This window comes from Bombus bifarius, unplaced genomic scaffold (genome assembly GCF_011952205.1).
Source record: "Bombus bifarius isolate JDL3187 unplaced genomic scaffold, Bbif_JDL3187 scf7180000009201, whole genome shotgun sequence".
Lineage (NCBI taxonomy): Eukaryota > Metazoa > Arthropoda > Insecta > Hymenoptera > Apidae > Bombus > Bombus bifarius.
In genome coordinates this window covers 1431444-1452433 of record NW_022884966.1, presented here as the reverse complement: position 1 = coordinate 1452433, position 20990 = coordinate 1431444, and the positions used below count along the sequence as shown (strand labels likewise).

General features: G+C 31.7%; 2 protein-coding genes across 2 annotated transcripts in view; one reads left to right on the top strand and one right to left on the bottom strand.

Annotated features, from left to right (window-relative positions):
• LOC117214537 (unconventional myosin-Ie-like) overlaps positions 1 to 12250 on the bottom strand; it is a 35481-nt gene extending 23231 nt beyond the window's left edge. Inside the window, 10 exon segments of the mRNA XM_033460718.1 lie at positions 2604 to 2771; positions 3608 to 3804; positions 4924 to 5052; positions 6621 to 6728; positions 8183 to 8345; positions 8509 to 8686; positions 10137 to 10231; positions 10345 to 10434; positions 10890 to 11015; positions 11927 to 12250. Of these exon segments, the coding sequence (XP_033316609.1) occupies positions 2604 to 2771; positions 3608 to 3804; positions 4924 to 5052; positions 6621 to 6728; positions 8183 to 8345; positions 8509 to 8686; positions 10137 to 10231; positions 10345 to 10434; positions 10890 to 11015 (1254 nt within the window). The 5' untranslated portion in view covers positions 11927 to 12250.
• Positions 12251 to 16711: 4461 nt separating this feature from the next.
• LOC117214539 lies at positions 16712 to 18639 on the top strand. The gene is made up of 2 exons (XM_033460720.1): positions 16712 to 17086; positions 18351 to 18639. The coding sequence occupies exons 1-2, from the start codon at positions 16760 to 16762 to the stop codon at positions 18489 to 18491; spliced, it is 468 nt and encodes a 155-aa protein (XP_033316611.1). The 5' UTR covers positions 16712 to 16759; the 3' UTR covers positions 18492 to 18639.
• Positions 18640 to 20990: the final 2351 nt, after the last annotated feature.

The window sequence follows — 20990 nt, the reverse complement described above, 5'->3', positions numbered from 1 at the left end:
TTCGTACTCTAAAAATTTCATATTTCAAAATATACTATCTCTTATCTGCTGCAACAATGACATAAATATATATGTATACAATGTGCAACTGTGCAACGTTTCGTTAATACTGACGTACGTATGAACCGGTCACAGAACAAATTGTTTAACTCAGTTTCTCGAAATTTTTGAAATGTCAGTATCAGAGCACTTGATTCGTGCTTATTTTATATAGTTTCAATTTGCTCTGTCTTAATTTTGTCGAGTTAACTAGTTTGGCAAATAAGCGGCTCCTAATCTGCCATCGATCTTTCCTTCCAAGTTATGGATTGTATGAAAAAATTATTTTGTAATATATGTACAAGCACCGATGATTATGTATTTAATCTTAATTTAATTTTGTCTATTTAATTTTAGGTCAAGTTTTTAAGTCCCTTAATATTATCAGGTCTGTAAGTATGAAACCGGAATTTGTCTATAGATGGCCCTAGCTGATAATGTAGTTATCACGAAACTGCGTCATTGATGCCAAAAGTCTTTGTTGACATCTCGCAAACATTTTCGACTCAGAACAATACAAGTTTCATACAACAGCGTAGTTTGTAATAGCGTTGAACATGTCAAATTTTGTGCCTGGAAACTACGATTTGCGGACAGCATTGATTTTCTGTTACCATTCGAAGAAAACTGCTGCAGAATCGCATCGAATGCTCGGCGAAGCTTACGGTGAGCATGCTCTTGGTAAATCACAGTGCTTTGAGTGGTTTAAAAAATTCAGAAGTGGCAATTTTGACGCGAGGAACGAAGAACGTGGAAGACCACCGAAAAAGTTTCGAGACAGCGAATTGCAAGCATCGTTGGACGAGGATGACGCTCAAACGCAACAACAACTCGCTGATCGATTAAACGTGACACGAGAAGCCGTCTCCATACGTTTGAAAGCCATGGGAAAGATCCAGAAGGTGGGAAAATGGGTTCCCACGAACCGAATGAAAGACAGCAGGAAAACCGAAAAACCACTTGCGAAATGCTGCTCGCCAGATACAAAAGAAAGTCGTTTCTCCACCGAATTGTGACTGGCGATGAAAAGTGGATATATTTTGAGAATCCTAAGCGTGAAAGATCATGGGTAGCTCCAGGCCAACCACCGACGTCGACTACAAGACCAAATCGCTATGGACGCAAGACATTGCTCTGTGTTTGGTGGGATCAGAAGGATGTGATCTATTACGAGCTGTTAAAACCTGGCGAAACCGTTAATACCGAGCGCTACCGACGACAAACGATCGATTTGAATCGAGCTTTGCGTGAAAAACGACCAGAATATCAAAAAAGGCGACACAAAGTAATTTTGCTTCTTGATAATGCACCATACAGCAAAACCGGTGAAGGAAACGATCGAAGCGTTCAGTTGGGAAATACTTTCGCACGCGGCTTACTCACCAGACTTGGCTCCGTCCGATTACTATTTATTTGCATCGATGGGACGCGCACTTTCTGACCAGCACTTCGCTTCTTACGAAAATGTACGAAAATGGCTCGATGACTGGTTTGCCTCAAAAGAGCGACAGTTTTTTTGGCGTGGCATCCACCAATTGCCAGACAGGTGGGAAAAATGTATAGCTAGCGATGGGCAATACTTCGAATAAAATATTTTTAATCATTTTCATACAATAAACGTGTATATACAAAAATTCCGGTTTCACATTTACATACCTGGTATGTCCTTTTTTGATAAATTATATCTACAATTTATTGATTCCGTAAAAAAAATGATAACCTTTCGATCGAAGCACATTATGTTCAGTTATATAGTCGTAGAACACATTGACTAAATATCCATATTCTTGTGAACAATAATGTACAATATGTACTATTTGTATATTTATAAATAAAAGTTTATATAAGAAAATTGCAGTATTTATAGATTGAAATACTATTATATTATATCATATAAAGTAAAAATTAAAAAATAAAGCTGCAATAGAACTTTAACGTATCTCTTACTTCGATTATTTATAGAATATTCAATTTTCACCGAATCTCAATTTTATTTGTATAACGAAGTATGCGTTTTAATAAAATATTCTACAAAATATCATTATTCAATCTTTAAAATCGTTTCGATGTTTTATGGACTAACGGAGAAGTCTCTTCATGAAAATTAACCAACAGATTTAATTTACGAACGTTCGATCTTATATATTTTTATACTTTTGCATGAATGAATATGCAAGTTTAAAATTCTCGATTCTTGAAACCACTCAATTTTATACCGAGCCAATTTTACTTGTTGAAGTTACTTTCAGAATTTTTAGTACAATATTAGTGAAAATTGAAAATTTGTGGACATTAAGATATATTTTTCTAGATCTTATGTATCGTATACAATGTTAACAAATGAATTGTGATATTTAAGTATCTACGAATAAGCGAAAATCAATGAACATTGAAATTATTTTAATTATAAATCATAATAAAATTATAATATAGTTTCAACAAAATTATAAAATCATTCACGAACAATAAAAATCAGTTTATCTAAACTTATAGTTATAGTTATGTAGTTTAGTATAAAAAATTATTAAACTATACCAAGAATCTGAAACAAAATTCGTACTTACTTGTTCTGCCTTTAGAGTGAGCTCTATGAAGATCTGTTGTAGTTTCTCATTCACAAAATTTATACAAAATTGTTCGAAACCATTTTTTTCAAAAATCTCAAATCCGTAAATATCCAAAATTCCAATTTCAAGACCCTCGGTATTGGTTCCCATAGCTGAATTAATTTTCTGCAAACATTAATATACAAGGTTAATACTCATACAGAAGTTAATATTTTAATTTACTTGTAAAATTATAAATTCTGACATTAAAGTTTTCTAAGATTGTGGTAGAATATATATACATAAAATTAGAGAACTGTATTTGTTTTTAGAAACAGAAATCTTCAATTAATTAATACATATACATACGGAAATGCCAAGTAACATCAAAATATTCAGATTTGCAAGGTAAATGGCAATGAATTCGTAGCAAACTGTTATCCTTTATTAAGCTCGGAATTGATCAGAGTAAAGTTATTACGGAAATTATTTTCCACTAAAGTTATAAACTTAAAAAATAATATCTTAAGTTGAAAATTAAAATCTTCCTCTTACAAAAATAAATTTATAGTCTAATATATAGTAGATAGTATATAGTATATAATAACAAAGTAATAAAATTCATTGTTTCTTTACAAAGTGAAAAACTATTTGTATTACTAACAAAAGAACTAGAATGTTCGAATAATAGAACTATCACTTTTCTGATATTAAATTTTGTTTGTTCAAATGAATGTTCAGAGAGCAAGGAAGATATTCTGATAATGGAGGCTCTAAGGATTTCTTTAAATATCAAATATTCTTTGATATAAATACTTGCCGCTTTTTTTTATAAAAATTACCAAGTTTATAGTATAAAATCTAAATACTATAAAAAATATAGTATAAAATCTAAATATGAACGTTATAACAAATCAAACGCATATGACAACTACTATATGAAATTTAGATTTCAACTGGATAAAATATTTTTAAGACATGTACCGTTGATTAATTGTTAACATAGAAATATATGTACTTACTTTAACCAGATAATCAAAGAGTCTAGCATAGATATCCTTTGCCAATGCATCCCGAGTATAGGCAGCTTGTTCTACGTTTAATGTAACATCAACGCTCTCAGATTGACTTCCCCATTTCGATTCAAACTGACGTGATATTAATTTTTGAGATAGCTGCTTTACTGAAATCTCGAGCAAATGGGATGGAAAATCAAGATCTGAAATATATAAACGATATGTAATAAATGCTTCGTTTCGTGTATTAGTAATCTAATCTGTTCAGCCAAGCAACTAACCCATTGTATCGTATGCAGTGAGTCACAAAAGTCTACACACATTTTAATTAATGATCGACCTAGTACACGCGTATGACAAATCTTCGAATTTATTTGTCTCAGAAACGAAGCATCTTGTACAAAAATGTTATTCTACATTTTTTACTTATTCTCACGTGCGATCCGGAAGTAGCCATATTCAAATACATTTGATAAATTTTTCTCGAAACTCGGTCTTCTCGAAAACAAAACCTCCAACAAAAAGGTCTATTTTCTACATAGGCACATGCAATATAAGAAAATTGCAAGTTGTCGAAAAACAGACAGACAAATACAACCTTATTTGTATCACGTTATAATATAAAGCTTAGCTTGAAACTTTGTTTCTTCCGATTCATTTCTTATAATAAAATGATTTGCCACTATTTCATAACAATCGTGACTGCATATTACTATTATATCAACAACGTTTATCATTCTTTCGGTTCCAAGTTCCAAGTAGAGGAAATATAATTAAGGAAAAAAAATTTACAAGCCCCGTACACGTATATCGCACGAATTCAGGCATCCAAAATAAACATCAACGCGTTAACTACATTTTACAAATAACAATATAAGTTATAACACTGATTGGGAAAGAAAGATACATTTTAAGTAGCTTGAAATTTACCTTTGATAACCGAACATGTATAATGTATACATACATGTAAATATACATGCATAACTGTATATTTAACGCAATATCTACCTTTTTAATGACTTAAAGATTGCTGTTTTACTTGTATTTCGCGTATTCGTGCACATATTTAGAATATAAATAGTATACATATGTGCAGTGACCGAAATAATATTAGGTTCACCCGTGGTTTAATGATAGCAAGTAAAAATATGCGAAAAGATGTTTATTCAACTGTACTATTATCATTAGTTCGGCCACTATGTATACACGAAGAAAAGAGGGCTATATTCTTAATTATTCTATAAGCAATTTGTTTTCAACAAAGTCATAACTTTCAAGGTTTCCATCTTTAGCTATAACTTTCTTCATTAATCCGTACTTACATCGTTTATCAGCGATTTGTGAATAATTTCCGTTCTCGACAAATTGAATATTTCCTATGTGAAGTATTCCCGCAACGAGTCTGAAAATATCAGTTACTTCGGAATCGCCCATCGCCATTATGTTCAATGCTGAAACGAATAAAATAACGATCGATAATTTAAGATAAGGGGAAACGTAAGAATATAAGAATAAATTTCTAAACACCAGCAACTGTTATCAATGGACGAGATATTATCGTATTATTATGAGAACTGTAAGTTTTTAATTTTCATTTTATTTTAGGAGTAGCACTTCTAGCGATACAATTCTTCTAGCGACGATTCCTTTAACGACCAAAAATAAGACCTACGGTAGACTACCAGGCATGTAAATGTGAAACCGGAATTTTTGTATATACACGTTTATTGTATGAAAATGATTAAAAATATTTTATTCGAAGTATTGCCCATCGCTAGCTATACATTTTTCCCACCTGTCTGGCAATTGGTGGATGCCACGCCAAAAAAACTGTCGCTCTTTTGAGGCAAACCAGTCATCGAGCCATTTTCGTACATTTTCGTAAGAAGCGAAGTGCTGGTCAAAAATTGCGTGTCCTATCGATGCAAATAAATAGTAATCGGACGGAGCCAAGTCTGGTGAGTAAGTCGCGTGCGAAAGTATTTCCCAACTGAACGCTTCGATCGTTTCCTTCACCGGAAACTTTTGCTGTATGCGATGGTGCATTATCACGAAGCAAAATTACTTTGTGTCGCCTTTTTTGATATTCTGGTCGTTTTTCACGCAAAGCTCGATTCAAATCGATCGTTTGTCGTCGGTAGCGCTCGGTATTAACGGTTTCGCCAGGTTTTAACAGCTCGTAATAGATCACACTCTTCTGATCCCACCAAACACAGAGCAATGTCTTGCGTTCATAGCGATTTGGTCTTGTAGTCGACGTCGGTGGTTCGCCTGGAGCTACCCATGATCTTTTACGCTTAGGATTCTCAAAATATATCCACTTTTCATCGCCAGTCACAATTCGGTGGAGAAACGACTTTCTTTTGTATCTGGCGAGCAGCATTTCGCAAGTGGTTTTTCGGTTTTCCTGCTGTCTTTCATTCGGTTCGTGTGGAACCCATTTTCCCACCTTCTGCATCTTTCCCATGGCTTTCAAACGTATGGAGACGGCTTCTCGTGTCACGTTTAATCGATCAGCGAGTTGTTGTTGCGTTTGAGCGTCATCCTCGTCCAACGATGCTTGCAATTCGCTGTCTCGAAACTTTTTCGGTGGTCTTCCACGTTCTTCGTTCCTCGCGTCAAAATTGCCACTTCTGAATTTTTTAAACCACTCAAAGTACTGTGATTTACCAAGAGCATGCTCACCGTAAGCTTCGACGAGCATTCGATGCGATTCTGCAGCAGTTTTCTTCGAATGGTAACAGAAAATCGATGCTGTCCGCAAATCGTAGTTTCCAGACACAAAATTTGTCATGTTCGACGCTATTACAAACTACGCTGTTGTATGAAACTTGTATTGTTCCGAGTCGAAAATGTTTGCGAGATGTCAACAAAGACTTTTGGTATCAATGACGCAGTTTCGTGATAACTACATTATCAGCTAGGGCCATCTATAGACAAATTCCGGTTTCATACTTACAGACTTGATACATTGTGGTATCTTCAGGACATATACACAATCGGGAACGCAAATTTTTACCTTTTAAAGTTGCTTCAAAATCGTGAACGTCGTTTACGTCATCGACTTTATGCCCTTCGCCATAATTGAGGTAGTGATAATAATCAACATCCATCAATCCAAGTTCAGCTGAAAAATAAAGGTTTACATACATAAAGCATAGAAACAACAACTATTCAGTCGCGGACAAAAATAAATAGATAAGTGGTGGAAGTAGGTATGAATGAAAATTAATGGAACTAGTACTACTGTTATACAGAGTGGTTGGTAACTGGTGGTACAAGCGGAAAGGGGATGATTCTACGCGAAAAAAGAAGTCGAAAATGTAGAATAAAAATTTTTCGTTCGAGGCTTTGTTTTCGAGAAAATCGACTTTGAATTTTGGCTCGGTACGCGTGCACTTTATCGCGTCTCGTTATAACGGATCTCACTGTAGATCGTTGTCTCGATGGAAAAATTTAAAAAAAAAAAAAAAATTCGCGTAGAATCACCCCTTTTCCGCTTGTACCGCCAGTTACCAACCACCCTGTATAATTAAGCTTTATTTATTATGCATCCTTACAGTATATAGTTTATTTAATAGATAATTGAAATTTATATTTAGATATCTTTCTATACAGACGTATTCAAGGAAACTTCATTCATACCTATTTTCGCACTCTGTCCACTTATTTTTGTCTCCGCCTGTATCGCGTCAAGGTTCATGCTATACAATGTGGTGTTCACTGTATCGGTCTGCATGATGTTTTTTGTCATGTAATCCGATATAAAAGTCCAATATAAGATAAAAAACTCCGATAAAAAGGTAGTTAATAAAAATAGATCTCTATTAAAACGAATAACAGGAAGCAAACATTCTTGAAATACTGCTTTCTCATGACAACATTCAAGATTACGTAAAATTTTCTAAAGTAAAGTTACACGATTCTTTCTAAATATTACATTGCTAAAAGCCTAACAATTTTTGTCACGTAATACTAAAAATTTGTAGCAGTGAAAATAATGCTCCATATAGCTCAGACAAGTTATATCTCTCTCTTAATTGCGCTTAACGAACAATACGAGGAAAGAAATGTATAATTCAAAAAGTTTCCTGTAACTTTCCTGTAAGTTTTCTTCGAAATGCGGTTTATGAGTAAAATATACGATTGCCCAATCTTTTCTTCGTAGGAAATTTATCATACGATGTAAAAAAGGTATACAAATAAATATCAACACGTACAACTTAAAATAATGTTACAAATAAATGAACAATTTTTTAGTGCAATATGTTGCAAACGCTACGTGTATAGCTTGTTCGTTATTTCTCGTAAGACGTTGATGAGTCATTCGTACTTTATACGATGCAAAATTAATGATAACTTATCACAAAACGGAAACTGTACAATTTCACAAGCCGTAAACGGTAACAGAAAAGGAAAGTATTCAAGTTTTTGCGGTTCGTAACGAAAAAGACTTTGCAGATCATTAGAGTGAATACCTTGTATGAGACATGACTAATGAGGTATGACTAAAATAAAATATAACAAATAAATTTGTAATTATCCCACCAACGATAATAAGAAAGATTATTTGATATTTACATTTCATTTGCCGGTTTGCACCTGTTACAAGTTGATAAAATACATGAAAATTTCTTTCATCGATATTATGACAAGTGACTCTCGATTTTTCTAACAAAAAGTTCGAAATCTTTCCCCCGCTTGGTTGGCCACTAGGACCGAATTGCATTTCTACATATTTCCCCTGAAAGAAATATATTTTTAAAAAATGCTTGCTTATTTTCCTAAGGATATTTATTTTCTACTTTCATTTAAATTAGTGACAAAACTAATGGCTAAAATAAAATAAATAAGTAACGAAAATAAATAATCTTAATAAAATAAAAGGAATCTAGAATGAAACGTACAAATCTGCTACTGTTATTGTTCCGCATAGTTTTCGCATTGCCAAAAGCTTCTAAAAGAGGATTAGATTCCAAAATGACGTTTTTTACTTTTTGCACGTGTGTACCACCACCACTAATCTTCGCGATGTATGACATAATGTATTTTGCTGAAACTGTTTTACCAGCACCTGATTCTCCACTGTAAAATCGAAATAAATAAAATAATTTGATTACGCATTATTTTCTGCCGACTACAAACATTATTGTTTATTTAGTATTGCGAGGGTAAAATTGCCAGACTTTCGAAGAATACGTCGAAGTACATAATGTATGTACACGAGTACAGTGCACAGTTACATACATTATTATACGTACATAGCACTATCTCTGTATCTGCTGCTTTGTATCAGCGAGGATGATTTGAATATCATGGTGATTTATTCTGTGAAAATACGAACCATTTATAAAGCTTGAAAATACCTAAGCTATCTCTTCTTAACGATAATTTCTAATCGTACGACAGATTTTTAACAAGAAGTTGTCTTATTTCTCGTTACGTTCAGCAAATCTAGCAATCCTTACGACCTACGAAACAGATTGACTTTCTATGTATAATTATTTTGTATACTTACTCTCTAAACTCTAGAAGCAATTAACACCGATACTTTTATAATATACTAAGAAATTTTATTTTAACGTGTCACAAATCGGAAAGTATACTAGTTTTTATAAAAGACAACTTACAATTTGTCAGGAAGAAAAAGTCAAAAATTATATAGTGAAATTACAAAATTATTAATATTAATCGTAGCAGATATAAAGGCCGTATTGAATTTAAGAAACAAAGAAGACAACCACTTTTTTGCCAAAAATCTATTCTACGTGCGATTAAACGTTATTCTTATTAACGAATTATTTATGTATTTCCAAGCTGCGATAAATGATTCGTATTCTTGTAGGACCAATTTGTCTACTCGCAATATTATCAAAGGTACTTCTATCGTGAAATAGCTAAAACCTATGATTCACAACAATAATCTCATTCCACAGTATCAGTTTACATTTCGATAACAACATTCTGTGATGGAGCAAATAGGAAATAATCTTGAAGAAAGCAAGATATGCCTTTATAGATATTGGCCAAGGTTTTTTATATCGCGTTTGGCGCAAAGAATTTATAAATTAAATATAGTCTCATGTACAACTACTACCTACTACCTGCTACCTACTATACACCTGTATGCTACTGATATTTCGTTTAAGCGAAAGAGATTTCCATATCAATTACAATAGCAGATTGCAACAGTAAGTCGTAGCATATACAAGCTGGTGCGCTCCAAGCATTTTCGGACAGCAGATCTCCCTACGATCAATAACGCACTAATAGATCCTTCGTATATATACATAAACCATTACACTTTAACAGGACATATAAATACATACATAAAACAATAAAAACGATATCTCCGTCTAAAGTAATAATACGTCCATTGTCTTTTTCATTTTATACAACATCTTTCTTCTCAAATTGTAGTTATTTTTAATTATTAAGCAGCTAAGGAAATTTAAGCACTTGGCATATTTTAAACCTCATAGAGCAAAATAATTATTTTAGAAGTACTATTTTCATGCAAGGACATATATTTTACCTGATGATAACACATTGATTTTCCTTATCGATTAACATATTTCTGTACATATTGTCTGCTAATCCATAAATATGTGGAGGATTTTCATATGGTACCTGAAACAGATGAAAATTGATTTAATCGCAAGTATCGTAAATTAAAATCTTTTCATACGACTATGACGTTTATAATTTAGATACTACATAAATTACGTACGCTTGGTACTTACCGCACCCTGGTAAATTTCTATTTCCCTATCTCCAAAATATGGCATTTGCTTAAAAGGATTAATCGATACTAATACAGGACCAATACATGTCTAATAGCTATTAAGGAAATTAATATGATCTTATTTGCAACATCAAAATCAGAAGCGTAACATAATAACATAGATCGTTTTATGACGTTTTCAGCAACGAAAAGGTTAATTTACTATTTTCTAGTTTATTATACAAATCTTTCTTATACAGATTTGCCGTTGAAAGTATCATCGCTTAAAAATAGTATCTCTTCCTTTAACATTTTAATCCTTTACCTTCTTATTCCGCATTATTAATCTTATTCCGCAAATATCCAGGAGCTTCGGTGTATTATACACGTATACATTATTAAATTTCTTACCGTAATCTTAATATATCTTAATATAATATTCTTTAATACATATATATTAAACATTACATTATATTAGATATTTCAATTATACATATAATACGTATAACGATATATTCCTTAGAATAAAGAATTATTGCTGTTGTAACAATTATTTAAGGATACGAATATATAGTCATCCATGTATCTCTTTCGAAGATTTTCGGTAATAGCATCCTCGGTAATTTTCGGGAGCAAAACCATATCATCCACTCCGGAAACTTTAACATTTTGACTCTGCCAATGATACATCTGAAACAAAAATAAAATTTTCTGCATTGGCCATATGTCTGAAAATTTGTTGTGTCTTATTTATGCTACTCCTTGTAAAATTTATTAAACGATCAGTGGAAATCGCGCTCTGTATCATCATCAATCTATAAGTCGTCTGATACTTGCTTATTTTGAGCAAAAAGATTGCTACAATGTAGAAAAGATGAATAATTCGGAGACATCCTGCATATATGTATGTAACCGTTCTTTAACTTTAGTTTTAAGAACGTTATATGAAATATTTTTAATGTTCTATATACGCATAAATACAATACTATCCACAGAAGCATTTGCAGTTCGTAAGTATATTTGAGTAGGCTTGTTTCAATAATTCAAATAATCAAAGGAGAAATACAGTTGAACTTCGTTTATCCGAACATGTGAAGGGACAAATCGTTCGAATAATAGGCTTAGTTATGAGTTCATATAACTGAACAGTATAGCTAAACAAAGACTGGTTTGCATAAAGTATAAACGAGGTGCGGATAAGCAAAGTTCCACTGTACATAACGAGCACGATACGTGAAAACCTAACGTAAACATAACGCGACGCATCGATGACGGCTCACCTATGCATAGCAGCCATCGACATCTACATTTCACGATACGTGTTACAATGTATACAAATCTGTATCGACGAATGAATATCAGGATCAACTTGTATCGACGCAGAAATCAGGATTCCCTTCGGACGTCGTTTCAGCGTTGCTTCTATTCGCTCAAAATTACATACATCTGCATTTACGGCAATTTGCCCAACCCAGACTTAATCTTTGTCTTTTGTTTATATCTATAATTTATATAGCCAGTATCTGTATACATTTACCGAGTTGACGTTTTTATTGCAACATATGCATACGTGAGATTATGATTATTATTAGGATACTGACCTTGATAACATATGTATGTATATCAAAGTCGTTGGAATCGATGAGACCTGCCTTTTCTATATATATATACGCAATTGTTCTCCTTTTCTTTCTGTCAGAACAAAATTTATGAAAAGTGTTTTTATCGAAGATATCTTTCGGGAGAATATTCCAGTAACCGCGTATAATAAAGAACGAACGGACTCCATATATTCTTACATAGCAAAGTAACGTTAACAGCGACAATTATTTCTTTCAAGGCATATTCCACCTCGTCCAATTTATTGAGTTCAAGGTAACAAATTATACCGTGCTAAACACAGATAACCGGCTTTTCAATGTTGTCAATATTTCTTCAAGAGTTATGTTCGTCATCGTTTTAAACATTGCATGTGAAGCTAAAAAAATATGCATATATATATAAATTCATATATTCAAATATAAAATTCTTATTTATTTTAATCTAATAAGAATAAAAATTTTAATAATTTTTCATTAGAATAATCAAAATAAGATCCTGTTTTGATATAGAAAGTAAAAAAGCATTTATCTATATTAGGAAACTTAAACGATTTAATCATGACTGCAAAGTCTTATTAAACTTCGCTTTTATATAACTTATTTTTAATGAAATTTAATGAATTTAAATTAAATTACGGGTATCGTTTATTACTACTTTTTTTTAAATAATATGCCTCGAATAAAAGCCGATATTTTTATTCAAAATAAGCAGATATACTTTATATTCTTCTATTAACTAAAATCTTTTGCATACTATTTTATTCCCTTAGGGAAAAAGTCTCTTGTACTGTTTACTTTAAATTTTCCCGAACAATTATAACATCTGGATCATACATGCAATAATATGCATATAAAGTATTTCGTAATCATATCTTTGTATCTCATTGTAGTTATACGGTAAGAAAATTAAGAAATATGTACGTATCGTGTATTCTATAGGTGCAATATATATTGTTTATATAATGATTGCATTATAGAAATATTAATCTAGTCTATATTTAATCGAATGAAATTCAATAGGATTATCTGTAAGAAGACAACAAAAAACCGTAAAAAAAACAACCGAGTAATAAATTATAATTTATAAATAATTATCTCCATGAAAGTTCTAGGAGCATACAAGCAGTGTGTTTACCCTACCTTTATGTATATTATAGATTTTTTTCATTAAATATTTTATTACAAATCTTGTTTATTTATTTCCCTATCCGTCATGAGGTATGCAATGAGAAAAAACAATTGGCAAAAAATATACTATACAGATTACGTGTAATTGTTTATTTACAATCTATTTGACTTTTCAATGATATAATATAATCAGTTCTAATGATATAAATATACCTTTTTATATAACTGTTATATATAATATATTGATATAACGAATAAAAGTACAATGTCTTGTATAAGATCCAGTCCTAACCATACAAAATAAATTTGAATTAATTTGGACTTGATCAAATATGATATAATTATGAATTAAATATTTTAATCCAATAATTGTTAGAATTGAAATCTAAAAAGTAAATAACAATCATTATACATAAAACAAACTATTTTAATAATTAAGAGATTTCCTTTATTAATGTTTCAATACATTAAACTTAAAACTCATTCAAAACTGGAAATATAATGGATACTATATATAATTTATACATACTTATAAATATGTAAGAAATTACTTCCTTATGTAGTAAATGCATAGTTTCTACCAAACTATGGTAAAGGCAATCACAATACAAATGGGGTATAATCTTATCAAGGCAAAGTTATCTTATCGTACAAATAGATATCTTATAAACTTTAATAACTGAAAAAGTTTATGCTATAATTTTTGTATAGAATCTACTAACTGATTAGTTAACAAGAAACTAAAATCTTGCTCTATTTATTCCTCTGACAATGAATAAGCGAAATCATTTTGAAGTATATATTTACTAAACTCTTGTTTGAACAACATAAATCATTTATAACATAATAAAGGTACTTATGTATGAGTTTGTATGAGTCTTACAATTCTATTAATATATTGCCCCAGAGTTCCAATTATCTTATTCACAATTCATTCATATTATTTATATCATTTTCAACTGTATATACATATATGCATAATATCATTTTAAGTATTTAATATTTGTGATAAAATAGGTAGCCTGAAATAAAGTTATTTAGACAAATTGATTTTAACTTTGTTTGCAAAAAAGTAACATAAATGTCCATAATCATTTTATATTTGAAATGCCACTATATTGCAACTGTTAGTTAAAAATCATCAGTACTGATCATTAAAACAATAACTTATAACTTACAAGAGCATAATAGAATGTTTCACTGCAATTGTATGTTTTAATGGATCGTACTCTTATTCTTTTTAAATTCTCTTCTTTGTAACTCCCTATCGCTTCTTTAAAATAAGAAAGAGAAATGATCTAACTTCTAAACTCAGGGATAAACTAAATAGATAAATATAATAGTACCTTAAAAATAGTATTTCTACTTGTGGTATTATTTCAATCATTTACTATTAGAGAGCTTATAGGCCTAGCATACGTGCTTAGACTTGTATATGATATAAAAATGGAGAAAGTTTATCGGTGATAATTTAGAATATCAAGGAAATAAAATTAACTATTCAATCGTTGTTTTTTACCATTTATGCTTAATCTTCTTTTTACATTATAACAAACAATTAATCCTTTTCTGTAGAAATACATAAATCTATTTTATATTTGGTTTATTATCCTATTATAACCTTAGATAATAGGAAAGTTTATTTTCATTAATAACATTTTATTTATTATTAATACTAATATAAACACCAATAGTGATTAAAAATGTCTACATAATTTTACCTTCACTCAGGAAAATCCTGTGTCCATATTTATTTGATTATTAACAAAATGTTTAGACGAAATGAATAAACAATTATAATGCATTTGATTATACAATGTACACGATTATCAAGGTTGAAAAAGTAAACATGAATTGTTTTCGACACTTACCGCGCTTGGTAAATGATAAACACCTGCTTGTTTCTTCTTTACAACTATTTGGATATAAGAAAATATACAAAAGAAGCACTCACATAAATACAATAAATAATTTCACTAGCATCATATTATACAAATACAGGCACAAATATCACAATATATCATCACGAGACATAAATTTCAACATTTAAAGTTTACAATCGCGAAACAGACCCGATCGTATCACGGTCTGACAAATACTAGTTGGTTAGCCGGTGAGTCAGTGCGCCTGTCACAGAACTGCTATGATAGCATGATACGTCAGACTTACTCAGAACCACGCTCTTCGTTTGTAATCGTTCAAGAATGCTTCTCATTGCGTATTTTATACGAATGCTACAGCTTTTCTATTATATCTTTAATTCGTATGCCTCGTTTATTTAGATACTTATAATATTAATTGAGATACTTTTGACATGAATACACCGTTTGACTGTAAGAGTAGGTATCTGAAGGAATCGATGAATGAAAAGTTTTAACAGTAAAGATGTAGGCACGTGAGCTCGTAACCAATGTCATCGTTTCTAACGGTGTCACGCCGATAAAGTCAGTAACAGGTGGCATTTTTACACTCTGTTACACTTAACGCGCTGAAAACGATGCAGCAATTGTGAGATTTTTCATCTGCAAAGTAAATACATACCTACATCAACTTAGACGCTCATTTGTAGTAGTAGAAAGTAGAGAGTCGTAAACTTTCATTCGTAGATATTTCAAATATTTCCAATAATTACAAGAACTGTGCTAAAAACACATATACATAATATAAAACGTGAATCTTGAAAAATTTCATTTAACAAAATTAATCAGTATTTATCCATAATTCATAAAAATGTTTAATTGTACTTTGCTTTAACAAATCAGAATTACTTTTTCAATTAAATCAAATGTTGAAAATTAATTCATAAGATTGAAAATACATTTGTGATAACTAGACAGCGGATGTTTATATATTAATGGGAAATCTTTATGCAGGTGTTCCGTTTCTTTAGTAACTGTACCAAAAATATGAAATTGTATCAAAATCTGCAGTCTAGTGTTGTTCGTTTCTGAAAAATAGCGATATACCGATATGATTGCAATTAATTAATCGTTTTTATTCTTACAAATTGTTTCATCTATTTACAAGTAGAATTTGAATAATCTTGTACATAAATAATTTCAGTGACGAAGGAAATACAATTTAACTCGACTATGTTGCGTTTGCGTCGAAATCCCATACAAATCAGACGTAAGTATCGTTTGTTTCTATGCGGCTTTTGTTTTACGGTTCGAAGAATACTTGCACTGAAATTTTCGAATCTATTCTTTTCGTAGCATCGAATGAATCACTTACAAGCAATAGTTAGATCATAAGATGAAGTTAATCGAGACGTTCAGCAAATATCGGCGTGACTTAGAGTTACTGAAATCAGAGTATGTACATTACAGAGAAAATACGGCTAAATAGTAAAAGTCACATGCTCGGACTCAAACGATAGACAGGTGGTGAAACAGATTAAACTATTATACTGTTATTTTGCCGAAAAGATTTATTTTCATCTTTGCTTACGACATCTATCCGTCATTTCTGCAATTGAGAGAGAATTTTCATCGACTAATAAAATATGATAACAGACGGAACTTAGCGTTTGATAGTTTTTACATTGCTGTCGTTAAGGAAGCAGAAAGAAAATCTAAAAAATGATATCAGGGCTAAATGAACAAAGATAAGTAGATTATCATGGCGATAAGTGGTAACTACAATAAACATATATAACACGGAGAAACTAGAAATAAGTTATTGAGTGACACACTGAGTGACACGATGTTTGGAAAGTTAAGTGCACGCTTGATCATGGTGTTCTTGGTCTCGATGCTGTTAGTCATGGGCATTGCTGTGCCAGGAACCCTTGCCAGAGATGGATTTCCTTACTATGATCAGACCCAGTTGAACGCAACTATTGCAGCATTGGTACACAGCAATGGACCTGTGACACAAGTCAGTGAGACACTCGATCATTCGAGTTTCTCGATTAGATTTGCCAACGACTTGCATATCCAACTTCCATGCGATTTTGGCCGCCATTATTATAAAAATGTCAACACTTGTGTGTCGACGTCCAAAATGGTGATAATTTACGATCATTGCCAGGTAATATTGTTTTCTATATTTTTTAATGCTTTATACTTCACAAAGGCGTTAAATTACGTATTACATGAATATGAAATGTATCGTTTTCAATATCGTTCATTTCTAGTGTCTTAATTTAGAGAAGCAAAGTTTATAAAGCGCTATAATTATATGTATTATCCTTGTACCCAGTTTCCAACGATATCAATTAAACCATCTCCGATCGCTAAATCGAATTTTAACATTTTTCCTCTTTGAATTTTAGTAGGTCGAGCAATAAATAGACTGTTTTCAATAGTAGTAGAATTAATTAGAAGTACGGTAAATGGGAATATTATAAATTTCGCTATACGTAGATATATTTCGAAAATGTGCGGTAAATTGTATTTTTGTTCGTGTTTTAAATACCCATATCGCTACTTACGATTCTTTGCTAGATTTTTTTATGTTCTTGAAACACCTTTCAAGATTTTATACTGTCTGTGTTCGCGAAAAATAACATTTCCCTAAAAAAACGAAAAAACGAATAATCGGAATAGATTTAATATACAGTGTAGGATAATAGATAAGATGTTACAACGATAGAAACTATTAATATAAAATATTTTATTAATTTCCATTTAATCTACTATATATTTGTTATTGAGAATACGTCTTCTTTCAATTACCTCTACAACTAATCATATTTTTGTAACGTTTAATAATTATTTGTACCGAGTGTGAAAAGATATATACCTTTCATAGCATATCTAATCTTCTCTATTTCAAAACATCAAACTTACGATTAAACTAATAAAGTATTCCGTTTACACACATAATCGTGTTTGCAGTGTTTCATTTGAGGAAATCTCTCGGAAATCAAGCTAATCGAGTCTTCTTTTTACTAATTTCTTAATTTCATTATGCTCGTACGCAATTAATATTTTCACTTCTTAAGAAATGAACGACTTACTTCCACAAGTTCATTCACGTGCAAAAAATTAGCCTAAATAATAGAAAATTTTAAGGTAAAGTTGTAAGATGTAATATAAATTGTTAATTCGTATTTTATGCTAAAATAACTCTTCGTATTTTAATGGTTGTACGATATAATATTCACAATTCGAGCATTTATTTAGACATTAAGAGTGTCGTTCTAACCTTTTACTTGGAGGTTAAAAATATTATTCTAAACTGTTTTGAGATACGGTTCATTTATTGCAAAATTACCATATAAATTTTATATTTATAAGATGTATTTAATTTACCTTTACGATTCTAATTACTTGTTTTTCTGTGTCTATAGTTTTCAATGCGGCCAGATTGCTGGAACGAGATGCCTTTCTGCTTCCTCGACAGCACAAAGAACGATGTCTATGGCGAAGATAACTGCCTGCCCTATTTTAAACTCAACAAAGATCTATGCCGGTGTGAACTCAAGAAATGATAATCATCATCATCATCATACGTGTTCTAACATAAATATAATGTCAAACAGATAGCTAATTTATGAGGATAATGAAATATAATAAACTCCTTTATCGTATTACAGAATACAAGTTCCATTTCATTCGTTACACTTCTCGCAAACAACGTTAAAAATTGCATCTTATTTATTATATCTACGTTATTTTTAGTGTTTACGAATTTACAATATCCATTTGGTATATTATTTCGCAAGATTCGGGTTGGGTTTGGGTTCGAGTACTACGACCACCAGTATGACCGGAAGAAAAAGCTATTACTTTAAATATTCTATGAAGGGCATTGGCCCAGATAATTTTATCCTTAAATTTAACGAATAATTTGAGAAAGTAATTGACTAGACGAGTAGGTAGGAGTAGACACGGAGATTTGTTTCAAGAGAGTCTTGAAAAACATGTGCTGCAAAACTAAAAGAGTCACGCCGGGACCTTGAGGACAAGGGGAGTCGTCACTTCCCGGGAGAGGACGCCGGGTAGGTCGGATTCGTACCGGCTAAAACCCTCCATGGTGATCGTCCTGACGATTGGTAGGACAATCCAGAGGCCATCTTATTCGTAGTACTCCTTCGTTTTCTCCCTGATGGTGTAATCAGGGAGTCATCCTCCTGTTGATTGGACCTGTAGGAAGTGTAGTTGGAGCTAGGTGAAAAGAGAATTCGTGTTTCGTCCCGGGACTACCGGTGGACTCGTCAGTAAGGCTATACCCGGTAGTCCCTGCCTTAGACGTAGAGGGAGTTTCGCTAGGTGCGGTATTTGTATCGTGACATCGTATATTCGACCGCTAGCGAGACAGACAGACTCGTTGTCGTCGTAGTAGTCCTCTGGTGTTGGCGGTTGGTACCCGCGGATCGCCCGGGAGGTGTTACGACCGCGTTGATGCCTCGACCTGTCAGCGTCCTGTTGGTACCAATCCGCCACAGACCGTTAGGGGAGACCACTCCTCCTGAAGATACATAGAAAGACTGTGGCCAAATTGTTTGTAATCGCTTATTTCCATCTTCACCGTGGAAATACCTGTTTCTTGGATAATCTTCCCGCGTTTTTTCATGTTTGTATCGAAGGCTGCGTCTCATAGGTGATAAGTAGTTGAAATGAAAATAATTCTAAAGATCTAATATCATGTTATCGTTCAAATCTGCATAAACAAAAATGGACACGTACGATGGAACTAGTATTCCAGTAATTATACGTTATTACGTATTAATTATTTATTATCGAATTACATATTAAGGATTTGTTTCAGAATATAGAGTTAGTCCCTTGCATACGAGGATCATGATCTCATAACGATCTTACACAGGTGACACTGCGATTTGGGAAGTATAGACGTGTTTCTAAAACGAAAATTTTTACTTTTTTTTTGCGCATCAAACAGTACGTATAAAAATTGTAAACAAGTTGATATTTATTTTCTAAAATAAGAAATATTACTATTGCAGATTTCCACCATTTCAAATGTATATTTCGCTCTTAAAAGCTGCCTTTACTGCCAAATTCGGTTTTAAAAACGATATCTTTACTTTCTTACTTTAATTATACTATGTTCTATAAAATTATCCATAAAAATTAAAAATAAAGGTAAAAATTAAACCTAAACATGTAAGCTTTGCTTATTATCATTCCAAGTACCATATCAATTCACATATTACATAATTCCAGTTGTATGGAAAGGCTGTATAATAAATATTATAAAAATGTTTTATGTTTTGTCTTAGTGCTTTATTTCTTTTTATTTATCGAGTACTACTGTGTTTTGACATGCTATACATTTGACTTTTCACATAAAATAATTTACAAGTTAATTAATTTTTTTCCATATTGGCAAGAATTGTCATTGCTTTTATAACTTTAATATATTGTAGTCAGTATTTTTTAATAGTAACGAATAAAATAAATTAAATTTACTTTAGTACAACATTACATAACAATACAAATATGAAAACGTTTTTATGTTGGAACATATATACAAAGTATCTCGAAATTAAGCAACGAATATAATTATAATAATTTGATTAAAGGTATATTGCACTTAATTTAATATAAGTACAAAAAGAGAAAGAAAGAGAGAGAGAATTTCATAACATTGAAACTTCATTTCTTAACACATTGCGTACGGGTTACGAGATATCTCAATGTTTTCATGTTTTCATGTTTTTCGACTGAATCGATGACTTAGCAACCAGAGGTAAATGTTTTTGTTATGTTACCAGTATAACGAAGCCTTGCGTTCTTGTGACAAATAATTAGCAAAAAAACTGAATGTTAACATTCTAAGCATGTAAAAACAATCAGTCAGTATAGCCAGTACATCGGTAGATCTGTGCCGATAAAAAATGTGTGCGCTAAGGGAGCCTGAGAGCGCGTTAAGCACGCAGAGCGCCGTACGCAATGTGTTAACTTAATTTAGATATTTCACTGTTCCAATTTTATATTTTAAAATAAACATATACACTGTACTAATT

What these genes read in the sequence shown, in the direction of transcription:
- LOC117214539 (XM_033460720.1), top strand. Translation starts at nt 16,760, where the DNA reads ATGTTTGGAAAGTTAAGTGCACGCTTGATCATGGTGTTCTTGGTCTCG. An exon ending in TAATTTACGATCATTGCCAG is followed by an intron (nt 17,087 to 18,350) that starts GTAATATTGTTT and finishes CTGTGTCTATAG; the next exon opens with TTTTCAATGCGGCCAGATTG.